Source organism: Marmota flaviventris, chromosome X (genome assembly GCF_047511675.1).
Source record: "Marmota flaviventris isolate mMarFla1 chromosome X, mMarFla1.hap1, whole genome shotgun sequence".
NCBI lineage: Eukaryota > Metazoa > Chordata > Mammalia > Rodentia > Sciuridae > Marmota > Marmota flaviventris.
Window position 1 is genome coordinate 24,172,329 of NC_092518.1, and position 19,151 is coordinate 24,191,479.

Sequence of the window (19,151 nt, forward strand, 5' to 3'; positions counted from 1 at the left end):
CCCAGTAGGCGAGATTATAACTATTATTAACAGGGGCCAAGCGCGGGAGGTGGGCGGGGCGTGGGAAGCGCGGGAAGGTCGGACCCAGGGGAGATTCCCACTGAGATTCACGTCGTTCTCAGCACAGCCCACCGGAGGGAACAAGCAGTTCTGCACTTTTGGACCCATTTGTGGGCTCGGGCGGACTTGTGTTCTTTCTGCGGGGCAGAGGCGCTCCAAGCCAACGGTTAGTACTCGCCTCCGCCCCAGACACTGCAGCAGGCCGGCTACGCAGCCGGCTCCCTGGCCTCCTCTCACGTGACCTGCTGCGCGGGCCACCGCCTCCGCCGCGCCCAGACCCCGCCCCCATGACGTCTCACAGCCTTCTGACTGTCCGAATGTTCTGTTTCTTTCCGTGTTCGCTAATTGGCCAGCCCGGCAGACAGCGCCCCCCCTCCACCACGCCCCCGAGGCCGTGGGGGAACGCTCTGGGAGGCGGAGTTTGGGCCGGAGGGGCGGGGTGAGAAGGCTCCGCGCGGGTAAAGGGGCTGCCTCCAGCGAGGTCCGAGTGTTCAGCAGACGCTCGTGGTCTTAGTCTCCGGTCTCTCCGCCCGCCCCTCCCCCGCCCACCGCGGTCACCCGGGAAACCGGCCGCGATAGCCGGCCGACTTGAAGCTGGTTTCATGGCAGCGGCGAAGAAAGCAGTTTTGGGGCCGTTGGTGGGGGCAGTGGACCAGGGTACCAGCTCGACACGCTTTTTGGTGAGCCTGGGGTGATATCTGAGGAGGCGCTAAGCCGGGGCGGGAGCCTGAGGAAGCTGGGGCTAGGTATCGCGTCCCCATCCCGCGCCTCTGGCGGCCCTGAATTCTGATGGCCGGACAAGGGGGGAAGGCCGAAGAGGGGCTTGCCACGCTGGGGCTGCCCCGCCCGGGCCTGAGGAACTCAGCTTCCCAGGACCCCAGAGGCACAGTTGAGCAGTTGCAGCTTTGGTCGTGGAGCTGGGTCACGCACTAATAGGGGGACTCTTTGCCCAAATAGAGCGAGGATTATCTGAGCATCCGACGCAGAGCGGCCCGCGTGCAGCAGGGGACAGGTGGCCAAATTGACCGCTGCAGCGGTTTTCCCCAGGAGCATTTGGCCTGAGAGGCACAGGACGTCCTTGGATGGAGGGAAAGCTGTGTCACGGCTGTGGTAGCTCAACCCAGCGTCCTTTCCAGCAGTAGAAAGAATGAAGTATTAGCGTGATGATGCGTTGTCATTCTCTCCCACAGAAATTGCAGAGGGTAGCAAACTGAGGGGGTGGCTGAAAAAATTAGGAAACAGTCACACTACACTGCTTTTTCAAGAATCTATTCAACTTCAAAGATTCGAAAATTTTGGTTTGGATACTTTGCCCATTATAAACAAATGTTGTCCTCTCAGTGCTTCCCAGCATAATGTGTCAGGGAAATTCTTTGTTTCTTTATTTACCATGTATAACAGTAGAGTTTTACCATGTAAGAGTGCTATTTAAGTAACTCTGCTACCATTAGGAAAGTTACTCTTAATGTACAATTGAGTTCATGCTTTCAATGGACATTTGACTAGCCTGGCAAGTTGATGTAAGTATTTAGTGATTATTTAGCTCCCTCTTCATGGTACTTCGAATCATTTTTCCTGTTTTATTTGGCATGTATGTGTGTATATTTGCATTGTGTGTGCGCACATATATTATTCTATTTAGCTGGCACTTGACAAAAAAAAATGCATTTGTGCTTTGAAACTGAGAAACTTTCAGTCCACTTTTAGTTTGAATCTTATTTAATAACATACCCTGGTTTGAGCTGCCACACTGACAAGGCATAGTTCCATGTTTTCTGTATTGTGTATCTTTTGATCACCCAAGGCAGGTTTCATTTTGTCTTAAATTTATATAAATGTTCTAATCCTGAATCTTAAGTAAATCTGCTTAACTGGATTTGATTAATATATAAAATACACAATCATTATCTTCCCAACTTAAGACCATTAAGATGTGTGGGTTGAGTTTTAAAGCCATATTCAAAAATCTGACAAAAATGCCTGTAGGGGTCAGGAAGAGGGCCAGCAGATTGGAGGCTAAGGGGATAGCCAGCAGCCAGTAACTGCTAAGTAGAAATGCAAGCACAGGGCTGCTAGATCTTCAGATTCTTTAAGAAAGCCAGTAGTTTAGAGTTCTCAGTGAACTCTTCCAGTTTTGGGGGAGGGGGTACTGGGGATTGAACCCAGAGGCACTTGACCACTGAGACACATCCCCAGCTCTTTTTTATATTTTTCTTAGGGACAGGGTCTCGCTGAGTTTCTTAGGGCCTTGCTAAATTGCTGAGGCTAGTTTTGAATTTGGAATCCTCCTGCCTTAGCCTCAGGAGCTGCTGGGATTACAGGCGTTGACCACCCACCCAGATGAACTTTTCAAATTCTTAAGTGATGGCAACTATTTTTTTAAGCATGGCAATTGTTCTCAAGTTTATACAGTGTTTGCCCTATGTAAAAGTGGATACAATATTTCACAATTTTGTAAGCTTCCTTTTAAGGAGTCAGCCTGAACATGCTTGCCTTCCTTTTTTAGTTTTTCATTGTTGCTGTCCATGTAGCCTAGTGATTGTGGTTATCCACTACAGGTTGTTCCTAGTCCTTATGATTCTGTTGCCAAAAGGCATCTGTCTACACTGATAGAGAAGGAATTGATCAACTTCATAATGCCACAATCATTTGTTCAGCATGTAACATGAACAATATGAACTTTGAAAGACTGGGTTCCCTTTACTAATTTCCACAGGGCAATCTCAAGCAGTAAGCTAAGTTGCAAATTCAGAAGATTCCCATCCTGCTTAGAGAATGATGTATAAAAGTTAATCAATAAAATCATCTGTTCCTTGAGAAACAACCATGAAATAACTCTTCAGAGACAGATAAAAGACTTAAGGATCATAAGTGAAAGCGGAAAAACTTGGGAATGGTTTAGCAAGGGAGATTTTTCCCTTTGGTTATAAGGAAGAGGTTGCTAAACCACTCCCTGTGAAATGCAGATAATACATTTGCTGAACCAGTGCTTCAATCACAAGGTGATTCCCGGGAGTTATTCCAGTCATATTGTTCTACGTTGTAATTATGACTCAGGAGAGAATATAGTGGATAAGAACTGTCATAATGAAGCTTATGAATTTAAAAGCATTTAATTTCCTGGCCATTATTCATCAGTTTGCCTTAGGTTTCACAAGACCAATAACCTCTTTCTTCTCCCCTTTTCTTTATTAGTAATATTAGCTTTCTCCCATAAGGAGAAAAAGCCTTATTTGTGCTCTTTCATCAGAGTAAAATGCCTCCTCCCCTGTCCCCATATCTGCCTCTTGAAATTCTATCCTATCTCTAAATAATGACTCAATCACCACTTTTTAGTAAAAAATTCCTTAGTTGGATTTTCTCTCCCACCCTATAGCACTTTTTTATACCTCTATTAATAACTCTTTTAAAAATATTTTAGTTGCAGTTGGACACAATACCTTTATTTTATTTATTTTTATGTGGTGCTGAGGATTGAACCCAGGGCCTCACACATGCTAGGCCAGCACTCTACCACTGAGCCACAACCCCTACCCCATCTATTAATAACTTTTATCACCTTCTCCCTTGTATTTGTATACCTTCTATACTTAGGAGCAGAGACCTCCTTTTAAGGTTTGTTCTTCTTTGAATTCCTTAAAACATCTTGATCAAAATGACAAATGAACACATGTTTTGTTACAGAAAGAACTTTATACATGTTTATTGAATAGATTTTTAAATTTCTCTTAATAGGTCAACCAAATTTTATCCCTGGTTTTCTTTCTTACGTTGCCAAAAAAAAAAAAAAAAAACTGAAAATTTTCTGACTTGGATATACTTGATTAGTTCATTTATTTTAGTATTAGACCTGTAATTTTAAAATATGTTCATTTCTTCATTAGGTGGAGCCCTATGCATATGTTTTGAACTGGAGGAAAATTTCCACCTTGTCTGATAGGAAAGTGAACTGAGGTTGGCACATGGTTACTCAGATTTCAGAATAGGAACTTCCTGGAAAGAATATTAGTGTAACAGGTTTTAAGGAGGGGCCATTTCTTTATGAGACAAAAGTTTCAGCTTTAACAGTCAACTTCCTTCTTTAATTTGGTAACTTAAATTTTCCCCATTACAGAAAGGCTTGAAATATGTTGTGACTTGAAATTTATCAGGTACTGTGTTGGGGACTTCTCCAGCATTATCTCATTTAATGTGATGTAGATGGTATTAGTAAGCTCCTTTGCTATGGCTGAGGATAGTGTCCAAGGTCACAGAGTAATGTTGGAACTAGGATTTAAGTCCAGATCTGTCATACTCTGAAACCAGTCCTCCTTATTACTGCCTTGGGATCCCCAGCTACCTGGAGTACTGTGAAGAGGAGATGGAAGAATGGGGAAGACTATCTCCCCATCTGTCACTCAAGTGTCAGTTTTGATTATGGGATTAGGGTTACAAATGAATGGCTCTTCACCAAGAAAAACATACTTGCTAATTGGTTTCACAAAATATAAAAATGTTGCTTTGGATAAGAACTTCAGGTTAAGATCATCTTGTGACTCACATTCAGCGGGTCCTGGGCAGGGCTTAGGTGTGTCACCATGGATAATGGTTGCATAATCATTTTGTTCCAACAGCCAGTGTATATGAAGAATGACTAGAATTGTAGTTCTGTGCTTGTTTTGGCAGGAAACATTGCCTTGGCCCCAGATGTCTCATCATACCTAGAGATCTCATAAGGTTTATGGATAGATTTCCTCCTTCTTTGTCGCTTCAATTTATTTAACACATATTTATTAGGCACCTGTTATGGGCCAGAGACTGAGAAACAGTAAGTTTCTTAAAATGAATGTGGCTTGCAACTGGAATGAGACCACTTGTATAACAACTGGAACTTGTGATTCTTTTGTTATTTTTTTCTCCACTACATTGGCTTGTTTTCTTGCCCATTGTATTATACAAGGTGGCATGAACACATTCTCCTCAGACAGCTGCCACCTGCACTTTTCCTCTTGTCTCTCAGGCCTAAATTTTTATTGATTGATTAATTGATTGACTGCTACTTGGGATTGAACTCAGGGGCACTTGACCACTGAGCCACATCCCCAGCCCTATTTTGTATTTTATTTAGAGACAGAGTCTCACAGAGTTACTTAGTGCCTTACCATTGCTGAGGCTGCCTTTGAATTTGCAATTCTCCTGCCTCAGCCTCTCCTTAACTTCTGGGATTACAGGTGAGCAACACTGTGCCCTGCTCCCAAGCCTACTTTCATGTTAAAACATTTCAACTTTGAGCCCCTTGAGGATCAAAACAGTGTCTTTATTTCTCCCAAAGGCATGTAATAGGTGATTATTACATGAACTGACTTCAGCAGTGAGGGGGCATGTAGGGCTCAAATGTGTTGACTAGAAGTCTTGTATTAGAAGAATAGCACAATAAAACTTGAAAGGGTCTTTGAACATAACATATTTGGCAAGTATAACTGTGTTAGATACATGCATACCATATTTAATATGATTTCATGTAGAAGAAAAATATGTCTTGTGCTGTTTTCTTTTTCTTAATTCTGTGGCTTGTTGGAAGATGCCATTAGGACTTTTCTGGTAAAATTTGCAATGTGATATATTTGTAGTTCGTATTTTTATTCTTGGTCATTCAAATTTATGCAGTCATGGTGTTCTTGAGAGAGTTTACATTCCTGAACAATGTCTTATCACATAGTGAAGTTTAGTGTGCCATAAAAGACTAGTCTAGTGGGGAAGTCACGTGGGGAGGGAAATGAATGTGCAAGTTTATGATGGGATGACCGAATTAGTAATAGGATGAGAGAGGCAAACCTATAAGACATTTATTTAGTTAGGAGAGCATTTTGTCTGTCCACAATTCTCCTTATGAGACTGGTAAGGCATGCATTTGTTTCAACAGGTTAATTTTTTAATACATTTATTTTATTTATTTTTGTGTGGTGCTGAGGATCGAACCCAGTGCTTTACATGTGCTAGCAAGTTTTCTCCCACTGAGCTACAACTCCAGCCCCTCAACAGGTTATTTCAAAACTTATTGTATAAAAACAAATTTTCTTGTTTCTTTAATTTTTAACTACTTCCCTACTCCAAACCTAGAATTGAGTCATAATTTAGGCATGGGGTGAATATACACCTGGTGACTTGTACCACTTATAGGTACTAGTGGTAATAAAACACAATAATGTAACAGTAATGGTAGCAGCTACAGTAATAGTAATATCACTTGAGTGTATACTGTGTATCTGCACTTTACTAAATTCTTTTCCTACATTAACTTCCCTTGTTTCTTTTTCTTTTTCTTCCTCCTCCCTTTCTCTTCTTCCTCCTTCTCCTCCTGCTGCTTCTTCTCCTCCTTTAGCCCACGGCCTCCCACATACTGGGCAAGTATACTACCACTGAGCTAAAACCCCAATTCCTCTTCTATTTTTAATTGTCCTTCCCCCCCAAAACAAAATCTGGAATTAAGACATGATTTACGGTGATGAATCTAGAACTGACATATTGATGTTGTTGGTGGTTGTACTAATAATAGTAATAAGTAGTAACAGTAGTAGTACCAACTATAGTGATAACATTTATATATAGTATGATGTGTATGGATGTGTATATACATATATATGCATACACAATATATATATATATATATATATATATATATATATATATATATATATATATATATATATATAATGTGTTTGCTCTGTGCTAAATAATCTTCTTAAATAATTTTACTCAGTCCTTTTACAGGTAGAAAAATTGAGCCTCTTAAACTGTTGACATGGGCAGGACTGGGGGCTTGACTTTCCCAAATCTGTGTGCCTCTGAGCCCTGTGTTCTTCACCTTTACATTACGGCAGACATGAAATTCTCATCTGCCTTCCTGGCCCACATGAAATTCTGAGAATGAATCTCTTTCTTTAAACTTATGACCTAAAAATAGAAGCAACTGACTGCTGGGCATCTCCATTCTAACAGAGCAACACCTCAAACACACAATATCTAAAATGAAGTTTGCAAACTCATTACCTATTCCTGTCCTGCAGCTACTGCTCTACCCTGTCCCTTGGCTTGGAAACATTGCTTACTTATTTGTGCTAACCTGGAATCTATCATCCCTGAGTGTTCCTTCTTTTCCTGTGTATACTTCTGCGTTTACATTTCACTCTTCTCAATCCCTATTTCTGCTGCTGTCCTAGTTGGAGTCTTGTGCAGCTCACCAGGATCTCTACAGACACACTTTGACTGCTCTCCTGGCCCCAGCCTCACCTCCCTAAACAGTAGATAGCAGTGTGTACCCTCGCCCACTTGTACACCCTGTATATCTGTACTTTGTCTCCCACGTGAATTCACATCTGTTCAATTTGAAGTCCTACTTTAGAAGTTACCTGTTTGGGGAGCTCTTCTGACTCCCACATGTCCTAATCAGAAGATGACTTTTCTCCTCTTCATAGCCCTTGGCAGCCCTATGCAATTATAAGGCTTATTTGTATTCACTGCCACTTAATGGGTGATTAAAAATTGTGAATTGTATCAGTATGATTTTGAACCCAAAAAGTATTGAATTAGTATTCAAAAAACCTGGTGCTTAGTTCTGTTTTTCAGTATTATCTAACCTCCTGGATCTCACCTTGTAAATATGAGAGTATTATATTAGGGCTATGGGTTTGAGTTGGTGGTGTCATTTAATTTTCACCTTGGAACTCCATTGCTAACCATTTTTTTTTTCTGCTCCCTGTCCCTCTTTCCCAGCTTCTGGAGGTGCAGTAAGCACATTCTGAAAATGCTGGGCCACAGGATTTCTAACATGCCTACTAACTCCCATGGACTGCTGTGTCTTAATTATTCCTTTTAATTTCTTTAAAAAATTTTTTTGTAGTTGTAGACGAACAGAATGCCTTTGTTTTATTTGCTTATTTTTATGTGGTGCTAAGGATCGAATCCAGTGCCTCACACATGCGAGGCAAGTGCTCTGCCATTGAGCTATAGCCCCAGCCCCTAATTTTTTTTCTTAAAGATACTCTTCTAGTCTATATTGTTGTGTATCAGAAGCTTTAATTGACCTTTAAGTTTGGTGAATTTCAAACTTGAAAAGTGAGTTAAAAAGTAAGGAGTATCTGTAATTCTGCAATGTTTGGCCATTGCCATCAAATGATTTTTAAAAAATATTTATTTTTTAGTTTTAGGTGGACACAACATTTTTATTTTATTTTTATGTGGTGCTGAGAATCGAACCCAGTGCCTCATGCATGTTAGGCAAGCGCGCTACCACTTGAGCCACATCCCCAGCCCCCATCAAATGATTTTTAAACAAATGTCCATGCTAGGCATTTTATAAAACAAATTATACAGCTATTGTCATCTTTAATCTGCATGCTTTTTGAAATCTTAATGAAACACAGCTAGTATTCTTGCTACTGGGCAATGTGTTCTCATGTGGAGATAGTTACTCTCCATCATAGAATCTTGTGGAAACATCATTAGCTTTCTTTCTACCTTTTTCCAGCTGCAGACAAAAGGACATCCAGGAGGCTTCATTATAATCCTTATTGTAAACCTAGATAATGTAAGAAAAAAGTACTCTAGGAGTTTGTGCAATACAATAGTCATTAGCCACATGTGGCTAGTTCTGGGATGGGGAGTGTAAAGTGGTGGGAGAATGCTTGCTGAGCATGTATGAGACCCTGGATTTGATCCCCAGCACTGCAAAAAAAAAATGTATGTATGTATATATATATAAAATGTATGTATGTATATATATATAAAATGTATGTGTATATATATGCTAGATTTCAAAAACAGCATTAAAAGTGAATGATCTTATTAATAATTTTTTAACATTCATCACATGTTGAAATAATCATGTATAGGCATATTGACTTAAATAAAATATATTATTAAAATTAATTTCACTGGTTTCTTTTTACTGGTTTTATGAGAAAACATAAAATTACACATTTGGATGCCTATAATCCTAGCTACTTGGGAGTCTGAGGCAGGAGGATTGTAAATTCAAGGCTAACCTGGTCATCTTAGTTAAGACCCTGTCTCAAAATAAAAATAAAAAAGGATTGGAGACATAACTCAGTGGTATAGCACTTGTGTGAGGTCCTGAGTTCTATCCCCAGTACCTAATTACATATTTGACTTGGCGTTTATGGCTTGCATTATATTTTATTGGAGAGTGCTATATTGAGAAGTTTCAGATTCTGAAAATCTTAAACCTATAAAGTATCCCACAGACTTGGTAGTGGTACCTGCCTAAGGTTCAGAGCTCTATAAAGTAGGGTTATAAATACTGTGTTATTGGATGGCATCATGTTTTACTTAATACAACACATAGAGCTTGCTAAAATTCTTCTGTTTTCTGTGTCTATTTCAAACGCCTATGAATTCATGTTTAGCACGAGGTCCTGAAGTTCATTTAGTTAAAAGTAGGAGGTGATGGAAGAGGGATCCCAGTTCATTCAGAGTCCCCTCTGTTTGCTATGAGGTCTTTATTAATTCAACCAGCAAAAAGGGACACCTCATGTCCCTTGACCCAAACTCCTTTGGGGAATTGAGAGTTAAAAGGGAGCAGCAGTGATATGAATAAAAATAATATAATTGTCGTTGATAATTCTTTTATTTGATTTGATAATTTTTCTTCTAATAAGTGCTTGTGACAGACCGTTTTTTAGAACTTTAACAAATATTTGTGGTGCACCAGTTCTATGCAAGATACCTTTCTAGGTCTTAGGCATGCTTCAGTGAATAAAACAGAACAAATGGAGCTGACATCCTAGATCTCATACCTTAATGCAAAGTTATAATTGCAGGGATGTTACTTGGGGTTCTGCCAGGTGTCTTTTATTTAGAATGTGTTGGATTAACCTTTGACTTGCAAGATATTTTATCTCCTCTGAGAACTTTAGAATTTGCCCTCTGGGTTTCATTATGTTTATCCTTTTTTTCCCAGAAAAGAGGGTGTGCATATGAGGAGGGAGGGAGGCAACAGGTCACAGTGTGTTTTACTTCATCTTTTCCTAGCCTTTGTTGAACAGGTAATTTTCTCCCACAGGAAACCTAGACATGGTAACTCTTTAACTAATTGAAAGTGATTTCACTGCTATAACTACAGTGATTTGGGGAGTTAATTTTAATTAAAATATGCATTCTTACTCTGAAAAAGTAAGTGCTTTGGTACTCAAGTATAGGGACTACCAGGTGAAAATATATAAGAAAAAATCTGCCAATTTTTTTAAAAAAAGTTAATGTTTCAGTAGCACTAAAATTACGGAGGATTATGTAGCAGTTCTTTGTTAGTATTCATCCCTTGATTTTCACGTTTTATCTCAAGGGTCAGGAGTTTATGATAAGGATATCACAGAGAATGCTTGGTTGGTTGGGGCCAGTATATACTTTACTTTGCTGATTGTGCTGTTTCCCTCTCATGATAGCTAGAGGCATTGCAGCACTTCCCTTCAAAGGAATCCACACAGTATGCATCCTTGCCTGTGTGTCATGTGACCCTTCCTGACTACATCTCCAACATGAGTGAGGAATGAATCCTTAAGCCATAGCTATTAGTATTGTATCAGCTCACTTTTATTATTAAGTTTTCCTATTCTTGAAAGGAAGTTCATACTATTAGTTGGTTGATGTATTAAATTTCTTAAAACCAGAGTCATTTTGGTTTATTAAGGAATTTTCTCTTAAATTTACCTTTACCCTCAATAAGTTTCATTTCTTCTAAAGGGAAGTTATTTCTTTTGATTTCATTCAGTTTTTTTGTTTTATTTCCTTTTCTAAGGAGAATTTATTTCTTCTTTCTTTTTCTTTAGTCTCTATGTTGCCTACTCTGGCCTCAAACTCCTAGGCTTAAGTGATGCTCTCACCCCAGCCTCCCAAGTGGCTGGGACTATAGACATGTGCCCTTGACCCTGGCAGGAGAAGTTATTTCTGATGCTGTCTTATAACTTTTACAATTCCATGTGAAGAGAAAATCTTGTGTATCATTTAATCTGATTGGACTTATTAAAATCTGTGAACAAGAACTTCAGTTGCTGAATAAATTTAGACATGTTTAATATCTTCTTGCATTTTTACACTAATATTGCAATATGTTTTTTCAGGTTTTCAATTCAAAAACAGCTGAACTACTTAGTCATCATCAAGTAGAAATAAAACAGGAGTTCCCAAGAGAAGGGTATGTTTCCTAATTTGATTTGTGAAGACAAATTGTGTTTATTGGTTCATTTTACCCTTCCCTGTAGATTTGTAAAGTAACCTTCCCCGGGCACCCTCCTGAGAAGACTTGAGGGATTGGTATTAGTCAAGAAAAAAAGTAATAACTTTAGGTCAGTAAAAAACATGTGGGTAATTCGTGGTTTATGAAATCAGTGACACAAAAGGAATGAATAATAAAATAATAAGACAAAAGTGTGTGTGTGTGTGTGTGTGTGTGTGTGTGTATGTGTTGGGGGGCAGTGGTGATGAGGGCAGGGAGAGAAACTGAACAAGATATAACCTTCCAGAACATGCTCCCAGTGACCTACTTCCTCCAACTAGGCCCTACCTCCTAAAGTTTCCACCACTTCCCAGTAGTGCCACCAGCTGGGGACCAAGTCTTCAACATATGAACCTTTGGGGACATTCTAGATCCAAACTATAGTAATTATTAAATATCTGAAATTCTATATTTAGTTTTGTGTTCCCATCATTGCCATATGGAGTTTTTACTAATATGAGTGTAAGCTTTTTAAAAAGCATGTATATCTTATCACTAATATGAAATAATCCTTTTTTATTTTTTAAATATATTTTTTATTCTAATTTGTTATGACAACAGAATGTATTACAATTCATATTATACATATAGAGCACAATTTTTTATACTTATTTTTTTTAGTTGTAGTTGGACACAATAACTTTATTTCATTTATTCATTTTTATGTGGTGGTGCTTAGGATCAAACCCAGGGTCTCACACGTGCGAGGCAAGCACTCTACTGCTGAGCCACAAACCCAGGCCTAGAGCACAATTTTTCATATTTCTGGTTGTATACAAAGTATATTCACACCATTCGTGTCTTCATACATGTACTTGGGGTAATGATGTCCATCTCTGAAATAATCCTTTTTTAGAATAACATGTGAGAGTTGTAATTAAATATAATGTTGTACATTATTTAAAATTTAATGATACTCATGATACAACCCCTTCAAAAACCATATGGTAATTTCTTGTAATGTTAATCATATATCTGCAGCATTTCAATCTTATGAAAACATATAACTATAGAAAGACTCACATACAAATGTTTATAGCCATTTTATTCATAATAGTCCCAAACTGGAAACTGCCCAGATGTCTGTCCTCAGTACAATGGATAACAGTGGAATGCTATTCAGCATTTTTAAAAAGTGAGCTGATACTTTCAACATGGATGAATCTCATTGAAGTAATGGATGTTGAAAGAAGTACAAAAAAGTATATACTGCATGGCTCAATTTATCTGAAATTCAAAAGTAGACTAAATTAATATAGGATGATAGAAAAGTGATTGCCTATGGGGTATATGATTGAATTGAAAGGAGCATGAAAGAACTTTCTGGGATATGGATTGGGGGAATAGCTCAGTGGTAGAATGCTTGCCTAGCATGTGAGGGACCCCAGGTTCCATCCCCAATACCCAGGTGTGGGGGAGAATTTTCTGTGGTATGATAAATTTTTTTTTTTATCTTGTCTGGGGTATTGATTATATATATATATATTTTTTTTTTTTTTCCAAACGTGGCCAATTGTCAACTTTAGATACATGTGTTTGAGTCTAAACTTTACCTCAATTTGAGAAAAAAGAAAAATACAATGTCTTAACAAATTGTATTATTTTTTTCCCAAGAAAAAATGATTTGTTTTTTTCATACTGGGGATTGAACCCAGGGGCTCTCAACCACTGAGCCATATCCCCAGCCCTTTTTATTTTATTTTTAAATTTTTATTTATTTATTTTTGATGGTGCTGAGGATGGAACCCAGGGCCTTGGGCATGCTGGGCAAGCACTCTACCAACTGAGCTATATCCCCAGCCCCTTTATATTTTATTTTGAGACAGTGTCTCATTAAGATGTTTAGGGCTTAGCTAAGTTGCTGAAGTCACTGCGCAGCAAAAGACAGCGTCCCCTGGATGGGCTCAAACCACCAACCTTTCAGTTAATAGCCAAACTTGCTAATGGATTGCATCACAGAGACTGTGGTTCTCCTATTTTTAAAAGCATTCCTTTGTTAAATATTTAGGAGCATTAGAATGACTGTCTATAGGCCTGATCCTAGTACAATTTGGAAAGAGGATACCTGGTTCTTGGAGGGATGCGAATTAAAATACTGGGTTTTTGAAAAAAAGAAATATTCCACACAAAGCTTAAAGCTCAGGAAAGGGAAACATTTAATCTGGCTCCAGGAAGGCAGAGAGAAAAGGTGTTTGGAATTCCATTGCTATTTCCAGAACCTCAAAGTAGAATTCTTTTAGTTTGTGTCATTTCTACTTTGGGCTTCCTTAAATTGCTTGTTAAATTGTTTGTTACTCCCAGCCTTCTCTTCCTTCTCATTTTTTATTAGTCTTCTACCCTTCTGAGGTGCTGGGACCTTACCAACATTTTACTCGGATTGAGTATGAATATATGGATCAATAATTCATCTACATGAAATAGTTATTAGAAGTTTAAAAATTTCCCCTAAATTTCAACAAAACATTTTGGGGAAAAAGTGTGGCAAATAATATTACTATATGCCAGGCGTGTTTGGCGCACACCTGTAATCCCAGCAACTCAGGTGGGGGCTGAGGCAGGAGGATCATGAGTTCAAAGCCAGCCTCAGCAATTTAACAAGGCATTAAGCAACTCAGTGAGACCCTGTCTCTAATAAAATATAAAATAAGGCTGGTGATGTGGCTCAGTGGTCGAGTGCCCCTGAGTTCAATCTCTGGTACCCCCCCAAAAATATATTACTAATGAGTTCCTTTTGATTCCAAAATATATAATTTATAAGAATAATGTATTTTCATCTACTTAGAAGTAACTAATGAAACATGAAGATAGTTTATCAAAATTCATCAAACCCACAGAATATAAAGAATTGGGGAACTAATACATCTTATTTTTGGACTTGAAAAAATGGTCTCCTTTAAAATGATTGATTGCTGTGCAAAGAATAATAAAAATGTAAGGGAAAGCTTTTCTTTAAATCATTTTTTTAGACTATGGGATATAGATATATTTTGTTTATGCACCAGCCACATTCATAAGTTAACATTTTTGTAGAAATTAGTTACAATTATATTGCTTTCTTATGGTTTAACCAAACACATCCTTTTTTTTAAAGATGGGTGGAACAAGATCCTAAGGAAATTCTGCAGTCTGTCTATGAATGCATAGAGAAAACATGTGAGAAACTTGGACAGCTCAATATTGATATTTCCAACATAAAAGGTATTTTAATGGAATATTATATTTTTGTGGTATGACTCTCAGTTGGATTCATTAATTCATTTTTCAGCTCACAATGAGTACTTACGCAGGGCCAGCCATTTCTTTGGAAACTTGAGGTTACAACTGTTATGAATAGGAAGATTTAAGTTCCTGTTCTGGAGCTTTTATTTTGGTGTGTGTGTGTGGGGGGTAAGACAACTAAAGCAGACAAATAGAAGCTAATTTCAGATACCAGTAAACTCCATGCAGAAAATAAAACTTAAGTGATGTGGTGGGGTATACCTAGAGGGGCTTACTTGAGGTTGGGTATAAAGGAGACTACACTTTCTGACATTTCCAAGGCTATAAGGGGTCAGCCAGTCATGTGACTATTTGGGAGGAAAGAGTGTTTAAGGCAAAGAAAGTGGCATATGCAAAGACCCTGAGGTGAGAGTGAGCTTAGGACATTCCAGGGTCAGAAAGAAGGCCAGCATGTCAAAAGGACAGTAACAGAAGGTTCAGGTGTGAGAGTGGCTGAGTAGGTGTTTCAGTAGGAATTAAACTCAGGAAAGTGGGTAGGGCCTTGTCAGCTGTAGTTAGTAATTTGTTATTCTTAGCATCATAAGGAGCCATTAGGAGATTCTAAGCAAGGTGGCTAGGGATGGCTTGCACTTGAAAGACAATTCCCCAACTGCTCTGTGGAAAGTAGACCATATATGGGTTTAAGTGCAGATACAGAGAGACCAATATAGAGGCTGAAAGAGGATGGTGGCTTGACCCAACAGTGGCAACACAGAGGTGGGGAAGAAGAGCCAGAACTTGCTGATAGATTGGATATTGGGTATTAGAGAGAGTAAGGGGAAAAAAAAGATAAGAAAGATAAGAGATGAGTCAAAGGTGATGCTTGTTTATTTTTTCTATTTTGTAGTCCTGAGTATTAAATCCAGGACCACATGCATGCTAGACAAGCGGTGTACCACTGAGTCACACCCCCACCTTAATGCTTGGGTTTTTTTTTTTTTTTTCCTGGAGGTCTTGAGTAGATGGGACCTGGATAGATAGACCTCTTATTAAAGGGAGAAAAACTAAAGGAGCAGGTTGGGGGAGGGGTGTTTGAAATCTAATGCTTTGCTTATAAAATTTCCTTGCAATAATTACTTGAGGGCTGAGGCTGTAACTCAGAGGCAGAGCGCTCACCTGGCATGCCAGGTGTGAGTCATTGGGTTCGATTCTCAGCACCACATAAAATAAAATAAATTATTGTGTCCACCTATAATTAAAAAATAAATATTTAAAAATAATTACTTGAAAATGTGAGATTATCCAGGCACAGTGGCACACTCCTGTAATCCCAGCAGCTCAGGAGGCTGAGACAGAAATAATGTGAATTCAAAGCCAACCTTAGCAACAGTGAAGCACTAAGCAACTCAGTGAGACCCTGTCTCTACATAAAATGTAAGATAGGGCTGGGAATATGCTCAGTGGTCGGATACCCCCCCCCAGTTCAATCTCTGGTACCCCCCAAAAAAAGTTTGAGATTATAACAGTTCTGTCTGAATTCCTAGTATTTTAGTAGAATATCTACATTTGATTTTCATACACAGAGAGAGAAAATAATGCAGTCATCCAAGATTGATATAACAGCATAAAGGGTAGAAGCATGATGTGGTAATTGCTTTTTTATAGCTATGTTTTTCAAGTTGACCATTCAAGGATAGTTCTGATCTTCTTAGTTTGGCCATAGTAGTGGTGCCTTGATTCACATCATCTTGGCTCTAAGAATTGCCTTCACTCCTGAGACTTTCCCATATTTGTATAAATAGAAACTCATTTAAAAATAAAGACTATGCATAATCACATCATTTAGCAAGTCTGTAGAAAGCCTATCTTATACAGTGTACACCTAGGTATACAGTGGGGGCACAAATAGAGTCATGTAGTTAACAGTCAAATGGGGGAAACATGTTAATCTTATAATCACAATGAATGAACAATCAGAACAATAGTAGCTTCTGTTATTACAGAGTTTTAATAGAAACACGTAGGTACAATTTGAAATTTTATTAACAGGTTTTTGTTGTTGTTGTTGTTTGTTTGTTTAGTACTAGGGATTGAACCCAGGGGCGCTTAACCACTGAGCTACATCCCCAGCCCTTTTTTTGTATTTTATTTAGAGACAGGGTCTCACTGAGTTGTTTAGGGCCTCACTAAATTGATGAGGATGGCTTTGAACTCATGACACTACTGCCTCAACCTCCCAAGATGCTGGGAATACAGGTGTACACCACTGTGCTTGGCTATTAGCAGTTTTTAATATCATGTATCTTTTGTGGTATGGGGAATTTAACTCAGAAGTCCTCTACCACTACATCCCCAGCCCTTTATTTTTTATCGTGAGACAGGGTCTCACTAAATTGCTGAGGCTGGCCTCAAACTTGTGACCTCCTCCCTCAGCCTCCCAAGTCACTGGGATTATGGGTGTGTGCCTCATATGGGGATCATTCATGTTTTAATCGTACACTTGTCTTATCCCTACATCTAATTTGGGGTACTTCAAACTTAAGAGTTGCAATCACCAAATTTTAGATGAGTTGTACATCAAAGTGATTGCTCTTGATCATTTCTTAAAGCTATGTTTACATCTCTCGCGTTCTAAGCAGTGCAGATAAATAATAGGCATTCAGAAACACTGTCAAAATAGTCATTCCCAAGACATAGGTAATCTACGTGGCTTAAAGTCATGTTCAGAATGTGGAGTACAGGGGGACTGACTATGCATTGACATTGTTCTACCTTCCTTACAGGTAAGTTGGGCTGTAATATGTTATTCCTTCTGCACCCACTCGGGTGCCACTCATTTTTCCACTTTTTTTTTGTGTGTGTGTGGTTTATATGAAGATGTACACAACTGCCCAAGGGACTTGTCTTCCACTTGCACTAACTGGTCTATAATTGAACATGAAGCCCTCTTCTTTACACTCCTCTTTCTTTGGCCAACGTGAAACCCCTACCTGAGCCAAGGTGACCCAGCATTTTTTATTCTCCATAATTACCAGCCTATGGCCAAGGATGAAAAGTGTCTCACAAGCCCCTCTATACCAGGCCAGTTGTACTAATCTTTTCTTCTGATAATTTATTGAATTGGCATTGCCAATGGGCAAGCTTTCACTTTCCTGTGTAGAGATCTAAATCTCAAATTGTTAAAGCTCTAAAGATCTTCACTAATATAGACCAATTTCCTCGAGCTACAATGAGGGAAGGGGACTTACTAGAGATCATGCTGCTGTTTAGTGTTCAATAGCATTAAAGTACAGCTCCTGTAATTCCTAGACCAGTGCTTTTTTCCCCTGAGCTATGCTGATGATAATCTCAAAAACCATTTATTTATATATTTGCTGTGTGGCAGGTAAATTGGCTTTGCCAGCTGATGAGTGATGCCATTTATAGTCTTACCTAGTAATTATTAACAGAGCTCATCATACATATCTGGTTGTATTTCCTTCACAAATTCCTGCTTCATTGGTTTTAGTTGTCTTCATCTTTCAAAAAGTGTTGATTTCAGATTACTATGAACAATGTCCTCAAAATTAAAATTCATTCTCAAATTTAACTGCACATTCTAGCCCAAAGCAAGAAAATATTCTGCTTCTTTCCTCTCAACTTTCAGTCAAGCACCTGTGTCATGGGACTTAAAGAATCAGCAAGTATAAAGAATTACAATAGCAAATATTCCTCATTCATTCTCTTTCATGCAAAAAAGCAAAATAAACATAAACTGTGTTAGTAATAAAGGCACAGAATTCTAAAGAATTAAATTCTCTTGTACCTAAAGCAGTTACTTTTTTCTGAGAAAAGGAAAACTCACAAATCCATTCCTTCACTGACTTACCCTACCCAACATTTACACATTTCTGTCACTCCCAGCCTTCTCTTCCTTTGCATTTATTATTAGTATTTTTTATTTGTTGATAGACCTTTTATTTTATTTATTTATATGTGGTGTTGAGAATTGAACCCTGTGCCTCACAGGTTAGGCAAGTGTGCTACTGCTGAGCCCCAGCCCAAGTACATATCTTCTATATGAAACTGTATAAAGTTTTTGGGGTTTATTTTTTTAACCTGTTAATTTTCGCCTGCCTCTATGTGGTGCAGATGAACTATGGTGGAGAATTACAAAACTTGCATATATTATTCTGAGAAAGGGGATTAAAATTAGGAGCTATTAAAAATGGCATATACATTGGGATTAATAGTCATAAAAGTTTTTTTAAAAGACAGATTTTAGGGTAAAATAGGAAGAGGTTTGGAAAAACTCAGTCATTGCAAAAGACCTGTGTGCCTTGGGGAGAAATGGGTAATAAGGATGTGCTGGCTGAAAAGAATACTGAGAAGCTATTTTGCTGGACTTTGATTGTCTGCAAGGAAAGCAATTTTACTTGGCATGAAAGAATAGAATTAAGATAGAGGAGATTGAGTAGTCGGGGAGGATCACATGACCAAAGAATCAGATGGAAATAGCTGTAGATTAGAATCTGTGTACAAGTCAGGAGGAGCCAATAAAGAAGGTAGCACTATTTGATGCCTGTCCTAATGGTGACTCAAGGATTGTAGCTAAGGGAGCAGCCAGCTGGTTTACAGGAAAATT

General features: G+C 38.7%; 1 protein-coding gene across 11 annotated transcripts in view; it reads left to right on the top strand.

Moving 5' to 3' along the window:
- The first annotated feature begins 498 nt into the window (after positions 1-498).
- The window catches only part of Gk (glycerol kinase), a 166,079-nt gene continuing 147,426 nt past the window's right edge, over positions 499-19,151 (top strand). For all 11 annotated transcript variants that reach the window (XM_071606490.1, XM_071606488.1, XM_071606484.1 and 8 more), the window contains exons 1-3: positions 499-740; positions 11,175-11,248; positions 14,421-14,527. In XM_071606490.1, coding sequence (XP_071462591.1) covers positions 663-740; positions 11,175-11,248; positions 14,421-14,527 — 259 coding nt within the window. In that variant the 5' untranslated portion in view covers positions 499-662. The remainder of the gene's footprint in view (positions 741-11,174; positions 11,249-14,420; positions 14,528-19,151) is intronic.